General features: G+C 46.1%; 1 protein-coding gene across 1 annotated transcript in view; it reads right to left on the reverse strand.

The window, feature by feature from the left end:
* LOC114649095 (protein phosphatase 1 regulatory subunit 1A-like) overlaps positions 1 to 21,931 on the reverse strand; it is a 148,380-nt gene that overhangs the window by 41,060 nt on the left and 85,389 nt on the right. The window contains exon 4 of the mRNA XM_051925103.1: positions 9,320 to 9,383. Within this exon, the coding sequence (XP_051781063.1) occupies positions 9,320 to 9,383 (64 nt within the window). The remainder of the gene's footprint in view (positions 1 to 9,319; positions 9,384 to 21,931) is intronic.

Consider the following 21,931-nt stretch of genomic DNA (forward strand, 5'->3'; position numbering starts at 1 on the left):
GAAGATGGCCAAATGTTACAACCTTCCTCAGTTAAAGCCAGTTCTGCTCCTTCTAAGAAAACTGTGTGCTGTCAGCCACCTCGGAATCTCCTCTTCTTCTTTTCTCTATTTGAAGGCCTCAAGCCAGTAGTGTCTGTCCTGCTTACACTGACTACTGAGGGGTGGGGGGCCATTGAACTGAAGGTGTCTTCTCCTTGGGATTAATAAAGTATCTATCTATCTATCTATCTATCTATCTATCTATCTATCTATCTATCTATCTATCTATCTATCTATCTATCTATCTATCTATCTATCTATCTATCTATCTATCTATCTATCTATCTATCTATCTTCTCAATCCCCAGGGTGAAGACATGGCACTCTTACATAACGTGATGGATGGCACAAGTGGGTGGGCATTCCGGCTGAAGGTTCCTTACCCGGATGAGAGGGCAGCCCTTCAGAAGCAAGAAAAGGAAGACAAGGATCTCTCCTGCCTCAGCCAGGAATCAAGCACGAGATGCCAATCCATTTCAGGTTCCTTATGTGGCTGGTAGGTCAGCGTAATGTAAGGACGTGGGAAGACAACCTGCCAGGACCACATGCTCCCCTGATATGCTAGATGGCAGCATCCCTGGGCTATGATCCAGACAGAGACACCTGCAGGGCATGCTGGGACCTGTAGTCCCATGGGGCATCCGTGGAGACCGTCAGAAGGAGCTGCCAGGATTAGTAATCCCTACTTTTTGGGGCTTCCAAAGGGATATGCCCCTGCCCCGGAAATACCCCCAGGTCCAGAATGAAAGAAGCAACTTGACTTCATCCAGGTGAGTAGGAGTCAGGTGTGGAGGATGAACAAAGCTTGCCTGGAGGAGAAGAAGAAGAAGAAAGAGAGAGAAGAAGAAGAATGGTGTGGTGTTTATGCCACTGTGGAAAATGTACATGTGAAAATAAACCTTTTTATTACATCAGGACTTGTGTCTGTGCAGTTGTGTCTGGGGTTTGGGGTGGCGCAGCGACCTCTAGTGGTCACAACACACTATAGTGTAGAGTAGACCATCATAGGCCAACCAGAGGCTTGTTGCCTGTATTTGTGCTACTTTCCTATTAACCTCATATTGTCTTATTATTTTATTTTGTTCTATTTTATTTATTTAACGTTAATTTTGCTTATATATTTAGAGTCTTCATTTTGCATTTAAACATATGCCTTATTCATGGTGGTAAGTGCTGCTGCCTTACAGTAACGATGTAGCGGTGCTAAATGAATGGGGACGTCCTAAATGTGTTTTGTGCTGAGTTGTTTCGTTTAGATAGTCTGTTGTGTGTCTGTTTAAATGTTTTCCCCCCTGGAAACAACCTCGACCCTGTCAATCACATTGATTCCATCTGAACCATTGCTATACAAACAAGAGGACGAAAAGAAATGGAGGATCAACCCAGACACTTCACCTGGAAACCAAAGAAAGATGGAATTACACCCTTTCCATGCCTGCGGACAGTAACAACTTCACCATCACTACGCAAACCCCGGGGTTCAGGATCTTACCAACACGCCGAGGAGAGCACGGTAAGACTGTTTTGTGTTGTTTGGGGAAGGAGCAAACAACCATTCCATCTGTATGATATTTACCATGGGACAACTCCAACCGGACAAGTTCACTTCCATTAATCAACTTTAGTTTAATTTTTTGGACTTTCATGCGTGTTTCGTGTTCAGTGTAGGGACAAGGGAGGGTTTGTATTGAATATTTATTGTTGCACCTTTTATTATAACATTCTGCCGTTCACTTTTGAGGTTTCGTGTGCTATGTTGGGGCGGGTTGGGGGGGTGAGATATATATATACATTGTTTGGAGTTTGTTTCGTTTCTTTTCATTAATATACATTCACTTGATTATTTTACATACTGTTTCCCTTTTTGCTTATTTTGATTGTCGATTAGGGAAGTGTTTTGGAAGAAGTCTATTCTAACGTTCCCTCAGGTTGCCAGGCCACAGGTCTTGGTGGTGTAGTTGCCATCCCTGGTCTCCCTGTGTCTGTGTGGGTTTCCTCCAGTTGTTCCAGTTTCCTCCCACTGTCCAATGACATGCAGTTTAGGAGAACTGGTGACACTAAATTGGCCTCAGTGTGTGTGAGAGTTTGTGTTCACCCTGGCGCCCTGTCCAGGGTTTGTTCCTGCCTGGCGCCATATGATAGCTGGCATAGGCCCCAGTGCCACCAAAGTGACCCTGGTCTGGATTAAGCAGGTTATAAATGACACGACTTGTGCCTTATGATGGGAACACAAAGTCTGTCACTATGGTGACTGCAGGAAACATTCTTATGATCTTACACAGCCAGCATGGCAGGATCAGGGAAGTGTAAAGCTGAGCACAAATCTGAAGACTAACGCAGAATGTTTTTAACAGAGTGGGAGGATTAAGACTTTTTATTATGTTGAACACAATGGAGTACAGTAAGGTTTCATACAGTGTGCCAGATTTTTTTGTCCCATTTTAAGGCTTCAGATCTCCAAAGGTTCTGTATCAGTTGCTCTGTGGTGTTGAGAGGCTACTCATCACTTGCCATCCTCAAGCCACTGACCTTTGGGTCACAGAGAAGCACTCTTAACATGGAGAGCAAGAGGAGAAGCCCTCCAACCCAGGTGTTAAGCTATAAATGTCACACTTCTCTGTGTGGAACATAAGAGCCAAAGAAACTTGACAAACGAGAGGAGACCATTCTGTCCTTCAAGCTTGTTTCTTCAGCTGATAGACTAGCTGTCCCGATATCTCATTCAGGTGAATCTCAAAGGTTATTAAGGTTATGCCATGAGGGTAAGAGGATAGACAAGGGGCTAAAGAGGACTCAAAACCCAAGCAAGACGCATATTTTTAGGAAGTCACTGCGCACTGGAGAGATTCCAAAGGACTGGAAAATGGCAAATATCATCACGTTATATAAAAAGGGTGGCAGGGCAGATCCAAGCAACTATAGGAAAATTAATGGAAGGAATTATTAAGGATAAGATTGAGCATCACATGGCAAGGACAGAAGTTATTCTGAACAGTCAGCATGGGTTCAGAAGAGGGAGGTCGTGTTTTACTAACATGCTGGAATTCTATGAGGAGGCAACAAAAGGAGATGATCGAGTGGAGCTTATGATATTATTTATCTGGACTTTCAGAAAGCATTTGATAAGGTGCCACATGAGAGGTTGGGCATCAAATTGAAAGAAGTGGGAGATCAGAGTGTAGATGGGTGAAGAATTGGCTCAGACACAAGAAGCAGAGGGTGATGGTGTGAGGAACCAAATCAGAATTGGACGATGTTAAGAGAGGTGACCAGCAGGGGTCAGGGCTGGGACTGCTGCTATTTTTAATATATAGAAATGATTTGGATAGGAATATAAGTAACAAGCTGGTTAAGTTTGATGATGATACCAAGATAGGTGGATTGGCAGATAATTTGAAATCCGTTATATCATTACAGAAGGACTTGGATAGCATACAGACTTGGGCAGATTTGAGGCAGATGAAATTTAATGTCAGTAAATGTAAAGAATTACACACAGAAAAATGTGAGGTTTAAATACACAATGGGCAGTTGGAAAATCGAGAGTCCACCTTATGAGAAAGATTTAGGAGTTGCAGTGGACTCGACGCTATCAACTGCCAGACAGTGTTCAGAAGCCATTAAGAATTCACACAGAATGTCAGGTTATATAGCGCCTTGATGTGTGCAGTACAAGTCACAGGAGGTTCTGCTCTACTTTATAACACACTGGTGAGGCCTCATCTGGAGTCCTGTGTGCAGTTTTGGTCTCCAGGATACAAAAAGTACATAGCAGCACTAGAAAAGGTCCAGAGAAGAGCAACGAGGCTGATTGAGGGCTACAGGGGATGAGTTATGAGGAAAGATGAAAAGAGCTGAGCCTTTACAGTTTAGGACAAAGGAGATTAAGAGAAGACCTGACAGTGTTTAAAATTATGAAGGGAATGAGTCCAGTGGATCGAGATTTTAAAATGAGTTCATCAAGAACATGGGGGCACAGTTGGAAACTTGTTAAGAGTAAGTTTCACACAAACATAAGGAAGTTTTTCTTTACACAAAGAACGTTAGACACTTGGAATAAGAGACCAAGTAGTGTAGTAGACAATAAGACTTTAGGGCCCTTCAAAACTCGACTTGATGTTTTTTTGGAAGAAAAAGGGAAAAGGACTGGCGAGCTTTGTTGGGCTGAATGGTCTGTTCTCATCCAGAGTGTTCTAATGTTCTAAAGCCAACAGGTCGAAGCGGTGAAACCCAAAACGTAGCCAAAAGATCCCAAGGCAGAAAGATCAGAGAAGCAGACAGGCATAAATGAACTTAGATTTCCATTTCTTTTTGTGAAATATCCACAAACTCGGACAATGACCTGACCCCAAGAAACCCAAACTTTATACCATGTGACCCCTGATGTTGCTTTGTTCATGAGAAAGTCGCTAGCAAATCCTTAGCCATTAATAAACAAAGCGGTGTGAAGCACCGACTCCTGAGCCAAATGATATGGGTATCACAGAAGAAGGCAATGAAATATGAAAACATACTGTACTAATACAACCCCAATTCAAAAATGAAAGACTATAGCGACCTAAAAAACATAAACAGCTGAACAGTTCATGTGAAAGAAACAGTAGAACAGCAATTAAAAACAATCAATCATGAGAGTGAAGGCTTCTGCTTCAACTCCATGTCTCAGTAGTTATTTCCAGAGTCCCACAACTCTTCGCATGAAGAAATGCTTAGCGGCGTCAGTCCTAAATGCTCCTGCCCTTAAATTTCCACTGATGTCCTCAAGTATGCGATTCACCCTTAAGATGAGCGAACGCTGCCGAATTTATCGATGCCTTTGAGGATTTTGAATTCCTAGATTTGGTCCCCACGTGGTCTCCTCTGCTCGTGACTAAACAGTCTGCCAGAGAACAACATGTCCTGGGATGCACCAAGTTGCTAGCATCTCTCAATTTATATTTAACAGTTTTAACAACGTAACTTAACATTTTATTTGCCATTTTAATTGCTTATGCATGTTACTTAGATTAAGACCCCCACAGGCCCCTGAGTGACTAAGCTCCTTATTAGAGAGTTGATCATAGTTCTAACAGTGCTGCACACGAGCCTTGGTCACTTCATCCTCATTGGTCAATCAAGCGCATCCACCTTGGGCATTTCGACTCTCGGATACTCCATCCTGTCACTGAGCTGGGTGGGGGTTAGTCTTGGTGAAGAGGCCCCTTGCTGTCATGAGCCCATGGGTGCACATCTAGAACACCGTGATGGCAGATCCAGCCATGTTTAGATGATGTTCAGCAGAGCCGATGGAACATGACTAGTGACCAAGTGAGAAAATGTAACTTAATAATCAAGTTAGGGTCGTAACCCAAAAGTATGTGATCTTTCACCAAATCAAAACTAAAAACCCCAAGTCGCAGCTGAAACTAAAAGCTAATGATATAAATACCAGGAAACTCAAACTACAACACACCAGCGATAAACCCAGTCATGCAGAGGACTGATCTTGTAAGTCGTCACTGCAGTGATGTCACACGCCGCACATCACTGGTCAGGTCCCCATGGTGAATCCCATCAACACCAAGATGGTGTCCAGAAAAAAATACAATTCATTTTTAACTACATGAAAATGAAGTGAATGTGAAATGATAACATCGGAAATAGATTCAGCAGCCCAGGACACCACACGTCCATAAGCTCCTGCGTAGATACTGTTTCCAATAACACATAAAAATTAAAAACGGAGCACGATCACAGCTCATGACGAGAACATTTATCAACGTAAACCCCTAAAACCTTTTCGTAGGCCTCTTCCTGTAGCTCAGTGTCTTCCCTCTTCTATCTCTAACTGATGTTCCTTTTGCCCAGATGGAGCACTTTGCACTTTTCTACTTTAAATTGCACTTTCCAAGTGTTTGCCCTGCTCTGACAGTTGTCCAGGTCTTTGTGAATGGCTTCAGCTGCCTCATCATTATCTGCTTTCTTCCAATTTCAGTATCATCTTCGAATGTCACCGGTTTACTAATGTTTTGTCTTGAAAGTGTCCCAGGTGACCCTGTCTTCCCCTTTACACTCTTTAACATGTACAGTGATGGCCAAAAGTGTTGGCAGTGACACAGATGTTGTGTTTTGCAAACTCTGCTGCTTCAGCATTTTCAGATTATTTTTTTACATTTCTATGGTGTACTGAAGAACAATTCTAAAGATACGTTTCAAAGGCTTTAATTGGCCAATCCATCACATGTATGTAAAGAGTTGATATTGACAGTGTTGACCTTTCTTTTTCATAACTGGTGCAGTTCGCTCTGCCATGCTGGATATCAGTTTCTGGGCCAAACCCTGACTGACGGTGGTCCATTCTTGCCTTTTTAGTGCTTGGATTTGATCACAATTTGTGGGCTTTTGCTCGTCCACCCGCTTATTGAGAACTGACCACAGGTCCTCGATGGGATTAAGATCTGCCAAGATTCCTGGTCACGGGTCCAAACTTTCAATGCTATGATCTCCAACCCACTTTGTTGTCACTTTTGCCTTGTGCCGTGGTGCTCCATCATGCTGGGGAATACACAGATCATCATTACCAAATTGTACCTGGATTGTTGGGAGAAGTTGCTCTCAAGGGATGTGTTGATGCCGTTCTTTATTTATGGCAGCATTCTTGGGCAGAACTGTGAGTGGGCCCACTGCCTTGGATGAGAAGCAACACCACATATGGATTGTCTCAGGATGCTTTGCTGTTGGCACAGTGACACAGGGCTCATGGTAGTGCTCACATTCTCCTTCTCCAGACAATCGATTTTCCAGATGTCCCAAACAGAAGGATTCGTCCAAAAGAAGAACTTTGCTCCAGTCTTCTGCTGTCCAATCCTTGTATGTCCTGCAGAATTTCACTCTGTCCTTGATGTTTTTCTTGGAAAGAGATGGCTTCTTCACTGCCGCTCTTGACACAAGGCCGTTGTCCAAAAGCCTTCACCTCACTCTGCGTCCGCCTGCTGCCAAGACTGAGCATGGGTGGCACACGATTCTGGAGCCGACCCCTCAGGAGGAGATGGGTCTGGCACTTGCTGGACTCGTTCAGTTGATCATACTGTGCCAGGGGTAAAATAAGTGGAAATGGGGTTTTGTGATAAAGTGAACTCTTTATGCTAATAAAGCTCTTTGTATGGAATTAATATGCGTCTGATCACTCTGCGGGCGGCACGGTGGCGCAATGGTAGCGCTGCTGCCTCACAGTTAGGAGACCTGGGTTCGCTTCCCGGGTCCACCCTGCGTGGAGTTTGCATGTTCTCCCCGTGTCTGCGTGGGTTTCCTCCGGGCGCTCTGGTTTCCTCCCACAGTCCAAAGACATGCAGGTTAGGTGGATTGGTGATTCTAAATTGGCCCCAGTGTGTGCTTGGTGTGTGGGTGTGTTTGTGTGTGTCCTGTGGTGGGTTGGCACCCTGCCCAGGATTGGTTCCCTGCCTTGTGCCCTGTGTTGGCTGGGATTGGCTCCAGCAGACCCCCGTGACCCTGTGTTCGGATTCAGCGGGTTGTAAAATGGATGGATGGATGATCACTCTGCACAATAACATAAAAACAATTTGATTTGCCACCACACATACTGAAGCCGCACATTTTGCAAAGCACAACATTTATGTCACTGCTAAGACTTCTGGCCGCTACTTGTAGACCCCAACAAAATGTCTCTTATGCCGCACTCTCAGCACACACTGTAATTCAGCAATTCTTACTCCCATCATTTCTACATCTGTAACCTCAGGCAATTAGAAAGAGTGAAAGAACGGGCAGGAGAAAGTTACACTTTTAATTAAGTGCGTATTTTAGACAATAAGCCTAAATTATAAGGAAGCAGAATACAAGGAGTGTTGATAACAAACCAGCAGAGCCTGACAATGCTAGATGTGTAGTTTCAGATGGCCCAATAATTTGTAGTTACATTCGTTTTCCTGGTCAGCCCATCATCTGCACAGGCCCAGGCAGCCTGCATGCCTCAATATGGCTGCTGAATTTTTTGGACTTTTTGATATTATTTGTGTTTTTTTTTTTTTTAATTCTCTACCACCCCTAGCCAGAGCTCAAAAAGACGTAACAGCGGGCTGCAGCATTCACAGGCCTTCAAGGGTCATAGAGAAGCACCACCATCATGCTGGTGTGTTTGTGTTCCAACAGGGTGATTAGTCTGATGGCCAAAAAAACGCTCCATGTTGGTCTCATCGGACCACAGAATCTTCTTCCCACTGACTTCCCACTGAGTTCAGAGCAGATAGAGGGTCATTTCTGGAGGGTGGGTCTGGACCACGTGTCTGCTTGAGGGGTTGCCAACCAGGATCCCAAGCTGTTTCATCGTGTGGTGGGTCTGTACTATCATGTCTGAGGTTTGGGGCTCAGTGGCACACCCTTGTGAACACAAATGGCAGTTTACAAACAATTATCAATACATTAACTATTAATCCATATATAACAACTAACTACCCCATGTCATTAACCTCAGGCTGGTTTCATTCCCAGAACCTCCACTCTCACTCTCGCCTGGACTATCACAGCTACTGAACTTCACAAATAATCGGAAACAACAAGTAGTGGAACTATCGGTGTAGCTTTTTTCCAGTTTGAAGCCCCCCAAATAGATTTGATGACATTTCCATCTGATTGATCATATTCTGAATGATGATGTGTGTACTTGTGTCTCATTCCACCTTTAAAAAATTCCTGCATACGTCCCTGGGTTTATAAGACGGTCACACTTGTGTCATATCAACTGGTAGGAAACATGATCCGCACTACAATGACAGCGAAAGTCAGTGATGTCATGGCTAACGTTGTTCTAAAAATTGACAGTTTAAAGTGAATGCTATCAGAGCTCCAACTGTTACGGCTCTCGGTTAAACGTGGAATATCAGTCATAACTAATGCAACTGACAGCACACCTGAATAAATGGCATGTTTAAGTTTATCGTTTGTAATACATTTGCAAAAATGTTTTTAAATTCTGCTTTCGGTTTGTCATTTTGGGGTTATTAAGGGTTGGTTAGAGAGGGAAAAGGTGAATTGAATTGCTTTATGGATAAGGCAAAATGTGAAAAAAGTGAAGGCGTCGGAAGACTTTCTGAATCCACCGTAAGCTGAGCATTTTGCCAGGCCCGTGCGACTTCATTGGCTGACTTTGAAATGGCGGAGGTTCTTGACAGATTTCATTTTCAGGTCATTCTTATCAAATTCCTTTCCCGCGCGGTGCCATCACATGCGTAAAACATTTCAATTGAAGGCATGCAGAGCGTTTGTAGAGATTCCAAACCGGTACCTTTCATCGTGGGTGTGCCTCTGGCTCCCTTCCTCCTCTGACGTGGTGAGTTCATCAAGGCTGCCTGAAACAGAAAAAAATTAAAAAGATCTGAGAAACAGAGTTCTCTTCTGACAGCTCGAGGGCCTTATTCCAAGAGTCAGGAATTCCCAATCTAAACTGTGTTAACACCAGGGGGACACCACAGTTCCACAAACCTCAGGCACAACAGACACAGAACACAACAAATGTGGGAAACGTTTTCCCCTCATTTCCCACCACTCCAGCACAGTACCAACAAGCACCAATACACTGTTCCTTTCTTCTTCCTGTCTCTTTCTCTCTTTTCCTTCCACTCCTCCTCCAGCAAGCCTTGTCCACCTCCTCCCGACTCTGACTCCTGGAGTAGTGGCAATTGGCTCCTTTTATAGGGCACCTGGAAGTGCTCCAGGTATCTGGTGAACTTCTTCCAGCAGCACTTCCAGGTTGGGCAGAAGTGTTGCCACACAGGGCTCAACGGTACCTGCAGCACCCCCTGGCGGTGCCCACGGAATTCAACAGGGCTCCACCAAACTCCAACTCCCATGGAGTCCTGTGGCAATCCAAGGCACTGCTGCAACCTAGGAGGGGGCTGCCATCTATCACTCTGGTGGAGGTACAGTTCTGGATATGTTCTCTCCCCCTGGTCCTTCCAGAATAGGGGCATCCCAGTCAAATAAGGGCCTCAGCCATCCGCCACTACTGCAGGTAAAAAAACTGCGAGCATCAACTTTAAAAAGATAACACTCTTCATCCAAATGACTGGTAGCTCAACCCCAAGTCAATATCCAAATCATTCTCTTTTTTCCAGAGTGGAGATACATTCCTGTTTTGTTATATAGGGCTAGGGTGACCCTGTTTACCCCTTTACACTCTTTATTGTGTAGTCCTTAACAAAATGTCTTCAATCCCATACTTTTAACCTTCATATGTTACAATGCCTTTTATACTTGTGCCCTGTACGCTGGTACCGTGAGTGCTGTGCAGAGTGGAGGCAGAACCTCTGTGTTCTTCCCAGTTGATTCTGGGGTCCATCAAGGTTCTGTTTTTTTCTCCTACTCTGTTCAATGCTTGTACTGACTGGACTGGGAGCTGGGCAGAGTCGTGAGGTCCAGCGACTGTGGGGCATCTATTGGTGAAGAGAGATTCACTGATCTTGACTTTGCTGACGATGCTGTGATCTTCATGGAGTCAATGGAGGCTCGTATTGGGGGTCTCGAGAGACTAAGGGCGTAGTCTGAGGGTCTGGGCTTGCGAGTGTCCTGATAAAAACCAAGAGCCAGGCATTTAATGAACTTTTGGGCACAGACATCAGCAGTGTGTCTGTCAGTGGAGAGAGTGTTGACCCCGTTGAGAGGTTTACTTCCCTTAGCAATGACACTAATGTCTCTGGTGATTCTTCCTATGAAGTTAGTAGATGGATTGGGAGAGCATGGGGGGGGGGGAGGTTAAGCGTGTCGTCATGAGGTCGATATTTCTGCAAAAGGAGGAAGATCCAAGTCTTTAGAGTCCTGGTGTTCCCTGTTTGAGAGACATGGACGCTATCCAGTGACCTGAGATGAAGACTGGACTCCTTCAGTGCTGTGTCTCTTCAGAGAATCCTTGGGTCCCGCTGGTTTGACTTTGTGTTGCTCATGGAGTCCTGAATGAGGCACATTACCTGCATTGTGAGGGAGTGTCTGTTACGGCATTACGGTCATGTGGCATGATTCCCCGAGGGTGATCTGGCTCACATGATCCTCATTGTTGAGGACCTGAGTGGTTGGACCAGGCCAAGGGGTCACCCACGTAACACCTGGCTGCGGCAGATAGAGGGTCATTTCTGGAGGGTGGGACTGGACCACGTGTCTGCCTTGGAGTTTGCCAACCAGAATCCTGAGCTGTTTGGTCGTGTGGTGGATGCAGTGACGTGCTGTACCAGTGTATGTCCCCCAACCTGACCTGACCTGACCTGACCTCAGACAACAAGACAGAACAGGAGAACAAATAGGTAAGAGTCATTGGTGGCTGCTGGGGTTCATTTAGTTCAACTTACAACCTGCTCATTTAAAAAAATATTGAAGGTTTATTATTTACCGTATTTACTTGTGTACCACGTGCCCTCGTGTGAGATGCACATCCTAATTTTTACAAAGAAAATCACGAAAAAAATTTGCCCGTGTACAACGTGTGTTGTGATTGTTTAGGAAGAGTTTAGGGCACGTTTTCCACAAAATGCCCTTCTGTTTTTATTGCATGATGAAAGAGCGAGCGAGTGAGAGAGAGAGAGAGAGAGCGTGAACGACCATGAGAGAGAGAAAGCGAGCGAACGAGCAAGAGAGACAGAGAGAGAGAGAGAGCACGAGTGAGAGAGAGCGCAAGCAAGCGTGAGAGAGAGAGAGAGAGAGAGCGCAAGCAAACATGCAAGAGAGAGAGAGAGAGAGCGCGAGAGAGAGAGAGTGCAAGTGAACATGCAAGAGAGAGAGAGCGCGAGCGAGAGAGAGAAAGGGAGCGCGAGCGAATGAGGGAGAGAGAGAGAGAGCGAGCGCGAGTGAGAGAGAGCGCAAGCGAACATGCAAGAGAGAGAGAGAGTGCGTGAGCGACCATGAGAGAGAGAAAGCGAGCGAACGAGCAAGAGAGAGAGAGAGAGAGAGAGAGAGAGCACGAGTGAACATGCAAGAGAGAGAGAGAGAGCGCGAGAGAGAGTGCAAGCGAACATGCAAGAGAGAGAGAGCGCGAGCGAGAGAGAGAAAGAGAGCGCGAGCGAATGAGCGAGAGAGAGAGAGAGCGAGCGCGAGTGAGAGAGAGCGCAAGCGAACATGCAAGAGAGAGAGAGAGAGCGTGAGCGACCATGAGAGAGAGAAAGCGAGCGAACGAGCAAGAGAGAGAGAGAGAGAGAGAGAGAGAGAGAGCACGAGTGAACATGCAAGAGAGAGAGAGCGCGAGAGAGAGTGCAAGCGAACATGCAAGAGAGAGAGAGCGCGAGCGAGAGAGAGAAAGCGCGAGCGAATGAGCGAGAGAGAGAGAGTGAGAGAGAGAAAGCGCGAGCGAATGAGCGAGAGAGAGAGAGTGAGAGAGAGCGCAAGCGAACATGCAAGAGAGAGAGCGTGAGCGAGAGATAGAGAGAGAGTGAGAGAGAGCGCAAGCGAGCGTGAGAGAGAGAGAGAGAGAGCGCGCAAGCGAACATGCAAGAGAGAGAGAGAGCGCGAGAGAGAGAGAGAGAGAGCGCGCAAGCGAACATGCAAGAGAGAGCGCGAGAGAGAGAGCGCGAGCGAATGAGCGAGAGAGAGAGAGAGCGCGAGTGAGAGAGAGCGCAAGCGAGCGTGAAAGAGAGAGAGAGAGAGAGAGCGCAAGCAAACATGCAAGAGAGAGAGAGAGAGCGCGAGAGAGAGAGAGCGCAAGCGAACATGCAAGAGAGAGAGAGCGCGAGCGAGAGAGAAAGCGCGAGCGAATGAGCGAGAGAGAGAGAGTGAGAGAGAGCGCAAGCGAACATGCAAGAGAGAGAGAGCGTGAGCGAGAGAGAGAGAGCGCGAGCGAATGAGCGAGAGAGAGAGAGCGCGAGCGCGAGAGAGAGAGAGAGAGAGAGCGCAAGCGAACATGCAAGAGAGAGAGAGAGCGCGAGAGAGAGAGAGCGAGCGAATGAGCGAGAGAGAGAGAGCGCGAGTGAGAGAGAGCGCAAGCGAGCGTGAAAGAGAGAGAGAGAGAGAGAGCGCAAGCAAACATGCAAGCGAGAGAGAGCGTGAGCGAGAGAGAGAGAGAGCGCGAGCGAATGAGCGAGCGAGAGAGAGCGAGCACGAGTGAGAGAGAGCGCAAGCAAGCGTGAGAGAGAGAGAGAGAGAGCGCACAAGTGAACATGCAAGAGAGAGAGAGCGCGAGCGCGAGAGAGAGAGCGCGAGCGAATGAGCGAGAGAGAGAGAGCGCGAGTGAGAGAGAGAGAGAGCGCGCAAGCGAACATGCAAGAGAGAGAGAGAGCGCGAGAGAGAGAGCGCAAGCGAATGAGCGAGAGAGAGAGAGAGAGAGAGAGAGAGAGAGCGTGAGTGAGAGAGAGAGAGCACGACAAATGAGCGAGAGAGAGAGAGAGCGCAAGCGAGCGCAAGAGAGAGAGAGACAGAGCGCGAGCGAACATGCAAGAGAGACAGAGAGCGCGAGCGCGAGTGAGAGAGAGCGCACGAGAGCGTGAGAGAGAGAGAGAGAGAGAGAGCGAGCGCGAGCAAGAGAGAGCGCAAGCGAGCGTGAGAGAGAGAGAAAGAGAGCGCACAAGTGAACATGCAAGAGAGAGAGAGAGCGCGAGCGCGAGAGAGAGAGAGCGAGAGCGAACGAGCATGAGCGAGCGAGAGAGCCCTAGCAGAAGAAGTAAACATTACAGAAAAAAATTTCCTTGTGTATGACGTGTACCTGATTTTCTAATGCTAATTTTCGGGAAAAAATATGCATGTGGTACATACAGTACTTATTTGACTGATGCCGCTATCAGAGGTGTTTTACAACATTTGCGATACAATTGGTTACCCAGTTGGAGCACAGGCAGATTAAGTGACTTGCTCAGGGTCACACAGTGTCAGTAGTGGGATTTGAACCCACAACCTCAGGATTTGAAGTCCAAAGCCTTAACCACTAAACTACACTGTGTGTCTGTTTGAGGTGGAGAGACAGGTTTTCAGAACAGAAAATGGAACCTTCAAACACTGCAAGAATTGTGCAAAAATGGAACATGGGCCAATCGCATGGCATGTGTTACATTTTGTATAGTAGAATTGCCCACTGTGAGAGGTCTTGTGAACCTGACATCACCAGTTTTAGGCAAGGGGGCAGGTCTTCGGAACCAAAAATGGAACTTTGGCCAATCAAACTTTGAAGGAATCGTGGAGAAATGGAACCACAGCCAATCACAACCACAAGGCATGCATTTCTGCAGTGAGCCAATGAACACATTACCACCTATCAGTCTCCTGAGAAAATGGCTCTAAATTAGAAGGAACTGGCACCGAAGACAGCAAAGGACTCTTTACCATTCTTGCCTAACTACTTTTATGGGTAAAAAGCTCTCAACCTGTGCAGAGGCAGAGTCTTCTTCAGTCTTATGAGAGACTCCTCTTTGCGCCCCACCTACCCACACCATAACCTATCGTCTATGGGGGAGAAGCGAAAACTTTAGATATGTCAAAAACTTCGATCTCTGTTTTTCGACGGATCTCAACGTTTTAGGGTTCCCTGATACCAAAAACATTGTGTGGACCACCAGGGGACGTACCAGCCACCCTACCCGACACAGACAAGCAAGGATACAAGTGCAGGTGCAACACACCTTTATTTTTTATGTGGGAACAGCCTCCCCCTGCTTCCCACCCTTACAGCACAGTTCTTTCTTTGTTTCTTCCTTGATTCCTCACAGTCCTTTCTCATTGCCGCCACCACCACCACCACTCCTCCTCCTCCTCCTCCTCCTCCTCCTCCTCCAGCAGGCTTGGTCCTCTTCCACCCGACACCCAGAAGTGCTCCAGGTGTTCATTGACCCACTTCCCGGTGTTGCGGAAATGCTGGAATTAAGGGCTCAGTAGCACTCCAGGCACCCTCTGGTGTCGGCCACGGTGCCCCAGCAGGGTGAAGCTTCTAATCTCCAAACCTGTGCCCGTACAGCAAGCCAGGGCAGCCATCACAATCGATATATCGATGATGGGTGTGTGTCTGTCTGTGTGTGTGTCTGGGTGTCACAGTTTCTTGAGTTAAAACGGCTGAACAGAAAAACACCAAATTCAAAACTTACGCCTGTTATGAGGTGACAATGTGCTGATTAGTTGTTAAGCCAAAACATGCAAGAGAAAGAGGCAGCACTCTGGAGGACCCCTCAAATGCTGTAATTCTGCAATGAATTATGAATTCTTCTCGCCAATTGCTATTGTAATGACCTCTTTTATGATCAGAAAGATCAGAGCGGTAAACAATTACTGAAATGTTAGAGAAGAGTTCAGGTAACTTGGTTCCAAGGGCACAAAGCCTCCTGACGCTCACGTCCAAAGTTTTTCGATTTTATTACTGAAAGAAACACACATCTTCTGGTTAGCTGCTTTGAACATCTTAGCAGTCTCTTTTGAATATTAATTGCAAAAAGATTACTTAGGGTGGTCAGTGCGGGAAGAAAGGAGTTATCCATGCTGCAGAGCTTTTGGGCTTCTTCTTGTTCTCGTAATTGGCATGGCAAACAGAAACGATGGAATAAAGAGGTCTGGGAGAAAAAGAAAAGGAAAAAAAAACATTTCCGATTTTACAAAGAATATTGTTCAGCCGCTGACTAAAATGTGTGGTCACTTCATCAGTATGCTTTGCAGGAAGATTTCCAGCTCTGTCGGTAGTTCCCATGGGAACAGCTCAGTGTGTGTTGATAATTTGGCCAAATGGCTCTCATGGAGTGCAGGTTTATGAAGGAACGGGATGCTGAAAATAAAAATGATGCGGTAATAACCACCTGTTATGGTCTCCACTCAGCACAGTGCTGTATTGGCTCATAGGAATTTTTTGCTTCTAAAAAGTTTTACAAAATTTAATGTATAAAGAAAAGTAATTAAACAATAAGGGCAATACTTGTATGGTGATTCAGTGACAGCAAGGAGACCAAGGTTTGTGTCCAGGGTTCTCCCTACATGCAGTTTGCCTGTTCTCCCCATATCTGCATGGGTTTCCTCCCACAGTCCAAAGACATGCCAGTTAGGTGGACTCCTTCTTCTTCTTCTCTTGGCTGCTCCTGTTAGGGGTTGCCACAGCAGATCATCTCCTTCTATATCTTCCTGTCCTCTCCATCTTGCTCTGTTACACCCATCACCTGCATGTCCTCTCTCAGCACATCCATAAACCTTGTTTTAGACTTTCTTCTTTTCCTCTTCCCTGGCAGCTCTATCCTTAGCACCCTTCTCTCATTGTACCCAGCATCTCTCCTCTGCACATGTCCAAACCAACACAATCTCGCCTCTCTGACTTTCTCTCCCAACTGTCCCACCTGAGCTGACCCTCTAATGTCCTCATTTCTAATCCTGTCCATCCTTGTCACACCCAATGCCAATCTTACCATCTTTAACTCTGCCATCTTCAGCTCTGTCTCCTGCTTTCTGGTCAGTGCCACCGACTCCAACCCATATAACATAGCTGGTCTCACTACCGTCCTGTAGACCTTCCCTTTCACTCTTGCTGATACCCATCTGTCACAAATCACTCCTGACACTCTTCTCCACCCATTCCACCCTGCCTGCACTCTTTTTTTCACCCCTCTTCCACAATCCCCATTACTCTGTACTGGTGATCCCAAGTATTTAAACTCATCCACCTTCGCCAGCTCTACTCCCTTCATCCTCACCATCCCACTGACCTCCCTCTCATTCACACACATGTATTCTGTCTTGTTCCTACTGACCTTCATTCCTCTCCTCTCTAGAGCAGATCTCCACCTCTCTAGGGTCTCCTCAACTTGCTCCCTACTATCACTACAGTTCACAATGTCATCAGCAAACATCATAGTCCACGGGGACTCCTGTCTAATCTCGTCTGTCACCCTGTCCATCACCATTGCAAATAAGAAAGGGCTCAGAGCCGATCCCTGATGTAATCCCACCTCCATCACTCCTACCGCAGACCTCACCACTGTCACACTTCCCTCGTACATATCCTGTACAACTCTTACGTACTTCTCTGCTACTCCTGACTTCCTCATACAATACCACAACTCCTGGCGAAACTACATTGGCCTGTGTGTGTGTGTGTGTGTGTGTGTGTGCATGTGTGGTAAGCCTGTGAGGAACTGACGCCCTGTCTGGGGTTTGTTCCTTGCTGGGATAGGCTCCACCAACCCCCCCCCCCACGACCCTGTTCAGGACTAAGCAGGTTAGACAATGACTCGCTTGTCACTCTTTTTCTCAGAAGGTTGTCATAACATGCTCCTCATTTCTATTTTAGATGGTTTCCTAAATTCATCAGGATTCTATTTTGGGTTATTGGAGGCTTCAGTAGTATAATATGTGTTGTATTTAAGAGCTTATGCATCTCTGTGATATGAAATGTAATAGACGGCACATGTGGACTGGCATCTCGACTGGGATTGAACAAGGATCCTTGAGCGACTGGGAGGCCAGTACAATGGAAGGACTGGGGGAGATGAGTACGGCTAAACATTCACTTTCTCGACACTCCAGACTGTAGTATCCTCGGGTTGGGATTCCCACACAGACACCTACAGGGCATGCTAGCCCCATGAGACAGCCCTGTTGGGTTTCGTGGAGAACACCATGGGGAGCTACTGGGATTCATAGTCCCTACTTTCTGGGATTCCCGGGCGGTCTGGAAGTGCTTCCAACAGGCTATGCCCTGGCACCTGACGTCCTCCCAGGTCTTAGGCAAAAGAAGCTGCCTAATCTCAGCCAGGACAGTCAGAGGCGGGTGGAAGTGAACAAAGCTTGCCTGGAGGAATGAAAGGAGAGAAGGAAAAAGAAACTGAAGAATTGAAGTGTGTTTAGTTTGTGCATTCTAGAAACCTTTATACAAGGTACTGTCTGTTGTGACGTGTGTGTCCCTGTCTTGCACCCCAAAACACAATATTGAGTCTCAGCACTTTAGTAAAACCAACTTTATTCAGCTTGAAACAGGAACAGCAGGGTTATTTATTGTAGCGGATCTACCGCTCTCCTCTACACAGACACAGCAGTCAGGCAGGGTGTGGGCAGGTTAGTGGCCAAGCAATCCTGTTCCCTGCATTTACAATGTTCCTTGCATCACCCATCGATGCCAAGTGCTTATTGCACAACCGCGAATGACTTGGCTCTGCTTTAGCTGAGAGCTGCTTCCGCGTTGGGAGCCCGCAATTGCCCCGGCAACTGATAAACTGTCTTCCACAGATGCGGCGATCACGATTTGTGATGCTCTTCACTGTGTCGTCCCATTGGGGGGAGTCCCAAATGAGTTTAGGAACCTCACAATATATAAGATTAAACCTTTTATTTAAACTGGGATGCACGCTCCCATCTGGTTTCTGTGTCAGCCAGCCGCTACACGTCCGGTGCTGATATCAAAATGGACTAGCTATTGCATTTTTCACCTGATCACGTCAAGACCGACGGTAAATGGAACTCGCATTATTCAAAAATTGTGCCAAACATCAGGAGCTAAAAAGGAGGAGGGCTTCAAACTATAGGTTCCAAGCTACATTCACAATTAAAAAAACAGAATTTCAATAATGAGTCATTAAACTTTGTTCAGGGAGAGGTGAATATGTATGTAAGCTTAGTACTACAACGGCACTGAACAAGTTACATCAGCCGTGGATGGATCACTAAAAGAATGAGCTGGCATTACATCATCAATAGCAAGAGGACCTATAAAAACAGCAACACTACACAGTCGCACATGCTTTTTCCAACTAGTACAGACAAAGCAAGCAGTCCTTTTAAAGATAGTGAGCCACCTCAAAGAGCCATGTAAAGAGCAGAGAATCCATCCATTGTGGTGCTTGATGCCGATGCTACAATACATAATAACATGAGTTGGCTGGACATCTTACCTTGTACAAAAAGCAAATGTCTCTGTCTGAGCCAGCAAAATGGTGAATGCCAAACTGCTGCTTCATTGTAAGGGTCTCAATTTGTTTCATCAGCTGGAGAATCTCCTCTCTTGAGAGATATATTTTCATCAAGTGCTCGGTCGACAACTGCTGGATCCAGAGCCAAAACATAGGTTGTGGTCCTAGTTAGGGCTTACAAGGTACACAACAATGTTCAGCTGTACGCTGAAACTTAAACTTCTTTTTCTAGGATATTCTCGCCACTAAGCAAAACTCACAACTGCAGTATGGACAACGGAGATGACTGAGCTGGCAATATTTCACCAGAAGTACGTCAGTACTGCCGTCTGCATATAGAGCAGGGATCACAACCTCCAGTCCTGGAGGACCGCAGTGGCTGCAGGTTTTCATTCTAACCCTTTTTTTAATGAGTGACCTGTTTATTCACCTAATTAACTTCTATTAAATTAATCGTAATTGACTTGCCCTTGAAGACTCCAACCCCTTCATTTTTCCTTAATTAGCTGCCAAGCAATAATGAGATAAAAAATGAGCCAAAACATGACCAGCAAACTGGTGTCCATCATACAGTATCTGAAAATAAAGAAAGGTGAAGGTCTCAGGATCTGCTCAGGTCCACAAAATATTTTATCAGCGCTCTCAGAAAAGAGAAAATCAGCAATTTCAGAAATGTCTGCTATTGCACAGTGAGAGCAGCAACAAGCCACGGAATTAAAGAACGAGTTTAATTAACGACAAGAATGAAGCAACTGGTTGGAGTGAAATTGGTTGGAGTTTGAGGCCCTGACTTAGTTGGTCTTCTCTTGGCTCCCTCACTTCACATTTCACTTCTGTTCTTTAAGGAAAGAAATGAAGAAACTCAGAGGCATGATGAAGAAATTCAAGGGAACAAATCTTAAAAAACAAGTCAATTAAAATGAAAGAAAAGGAGTTAATTAGCAGCAAATACAGGTCACTAATTAAGAAAAGGGTTAGAATGAAAACCTGCAGCCACTGGGGCCCTCCAGGACCGGAGTTGGCGACCACTGATATAGAGAATTGTGTCTGGGGTTTGGGGTGCTGCAGTGCCCCCTGGTGGCCACAGTAAGCACAACTGTTGTTTAGTATATATTTTTCTATACTCAATGTACAGTCATTAATTTGTATAATAAGTCATGTCTTGAAAAATGCCTAGAATTCTAAAAGCTTAGGACAAATGAGATGTTTCCAGACACATATATGAAATTCTAGCAGGCTGGAGAAGAAACAAAAAAAAAGCAAAAAAGTGCTTTTTCCTGTGTGATTGAAGGCTGGCAGCTCAACCCAGCTGGGAAGCCCCTGAAATGGAAGGATAGGGGAAGGTGGCTGCTTGTGGACACTGCCTACCCCAAAACACTAGATGGCAGCTCCTCTGGAGTGATTCCCACAGGGCATCCTGGGACTTGGAGTTCGGTATCTCAGCCCTGTTGGGGGCCATGGGTGCCGCCAGGGGGTGCTGTGGAAGGACCTAGGGAGTCATGCTTCCCTTATAGCCCAGAAGTACTAGGAAGTCACGAGGACAGAAGCCCCAAATTACATCTGGGCTGATTAAAGAACTTGAGTTCTCCATCTGATCCGGAAGTGCTGGCAAGTCACATGGGCAGAAGAACAGAAGCACTTCTGGGTCAAGGACTATTTAAAGGTCTGCTGGGAACCCAGCAAGCGAGCCGGAGTCGAGAGGTAGTAGACAACGCTTGCTGGGAGGTGTGGAGGAGGAAAGAGAAAGAGAATATTGTGCTTTGTGTTGATTACGTGCCTGTTTATTGGTGGCTGCGGTGTTTGAGGGACACGATTTAAAGAAGAAAAATATTAGAGAGTCTTATATAGTCTTTTTATATATATATTGTCACACACGTGCGCATGGGAGGCAGCTAAAGGGCTTGAGTAAGGGCAGTTCCGAGTCATACTGGGATGTGGCAGAGTGCACTGACTCTTTCTCTCCCTTTCCTACAGACCATTCACGGGAGATTCCACCTGACTCTCTTGACGTCACTTCCGGGACCGAGCCAATGGAAGGAGACCTTGCCGGCTCCGGCCCCTGTGATGTCACGTCCGGGCTCGAACCAATGGCTGAAGACCTTCATGAGCCCGACCCCTTTGACCTCACTTCCTGTCTTCCCCTTTAAAAGCCTCCACCTTTTTCCTATTCCCTCAGTTCTGTTTTGGACTCGGTTGTGTGCACATCAGTGCCGTATTCACTTGAAACGACTTTTGCAGCCAGGAAGCCAATTATATGGGTGGCTGCCCCAAACCTTTCTATGATTCTGAGTCGAGTTTGTGACAATATATATATATATATATATTTCTTGGTGCTTTTAACCTGTGCCCTGAGTGTCTGTCTGTTGGGTTTAAAGGGCAATAGCGTCCACACCTGATGTTTGCCTGCAGTAAAAACTCATAAAACAGCAGACCCACCTTGGTAGTATTCGGGAAGCCTGGCAACAGATAACGTATGGAAGACATTTTTTTTGTTGCTGAGGAGAATGCAAATTTATTCCACTTCTACATGTGTTTATTTCCATTGTACTTCATGACCATTCACGTTTAAACAAGCTAAGTGCATATTATCATTGTGTTTTCCTTTCCTTTTATCTGCCAGGGGAGAGAAGAAGGACATTTTAAAAAGCATTAACTCAACTGCTGTTTAAACGGAGTAATTCCCAAGTGTCATGTCTGTTGTGATCTTTTCTTACAAAAGGCTGAAACGTAGAGAGGAACGGAGTGTCAGAAATTTTTCAGGGCAAAGCAAATTCAGGTAACAGCAGAGGATCAAACCAGCGTAACCGTCGAGTGGAAGTGAGGGGGATGGAGAGAGAACACGCGAAGCGGCGCTGTTTACACCTCAGAAGTGGTCCTCTCTGAAGGGAGATGGAAGTTCTAGTGTTGCACTCCCTAATGCCGAAGCTGCATCTTTGTAACACAACGTTCGCACAGTGAAAATCCCCGGAGATTAACAAACATTAAGGGTAAGAGGGTGGCAAACAAACCTAAACGGCAACTCAAGAGCAAAGTCACTAAACGAGCAAAGGGTTAAATCC

This window comes from Erpetoichthys calabaricus, chromosome 3, assembly GCF_900747795.2.
Source record: "Erpetoichthys calabaricus chromosome 3, fErpCal1.3, whole genome shotgun sequence".
Lineage (NCBI taxonomy): Eukaryota > Metazoa > Chordata > Cladistia > Polypteriformes > Polypteridae > Erpetoichthys > Erpetoichthys calabaricus.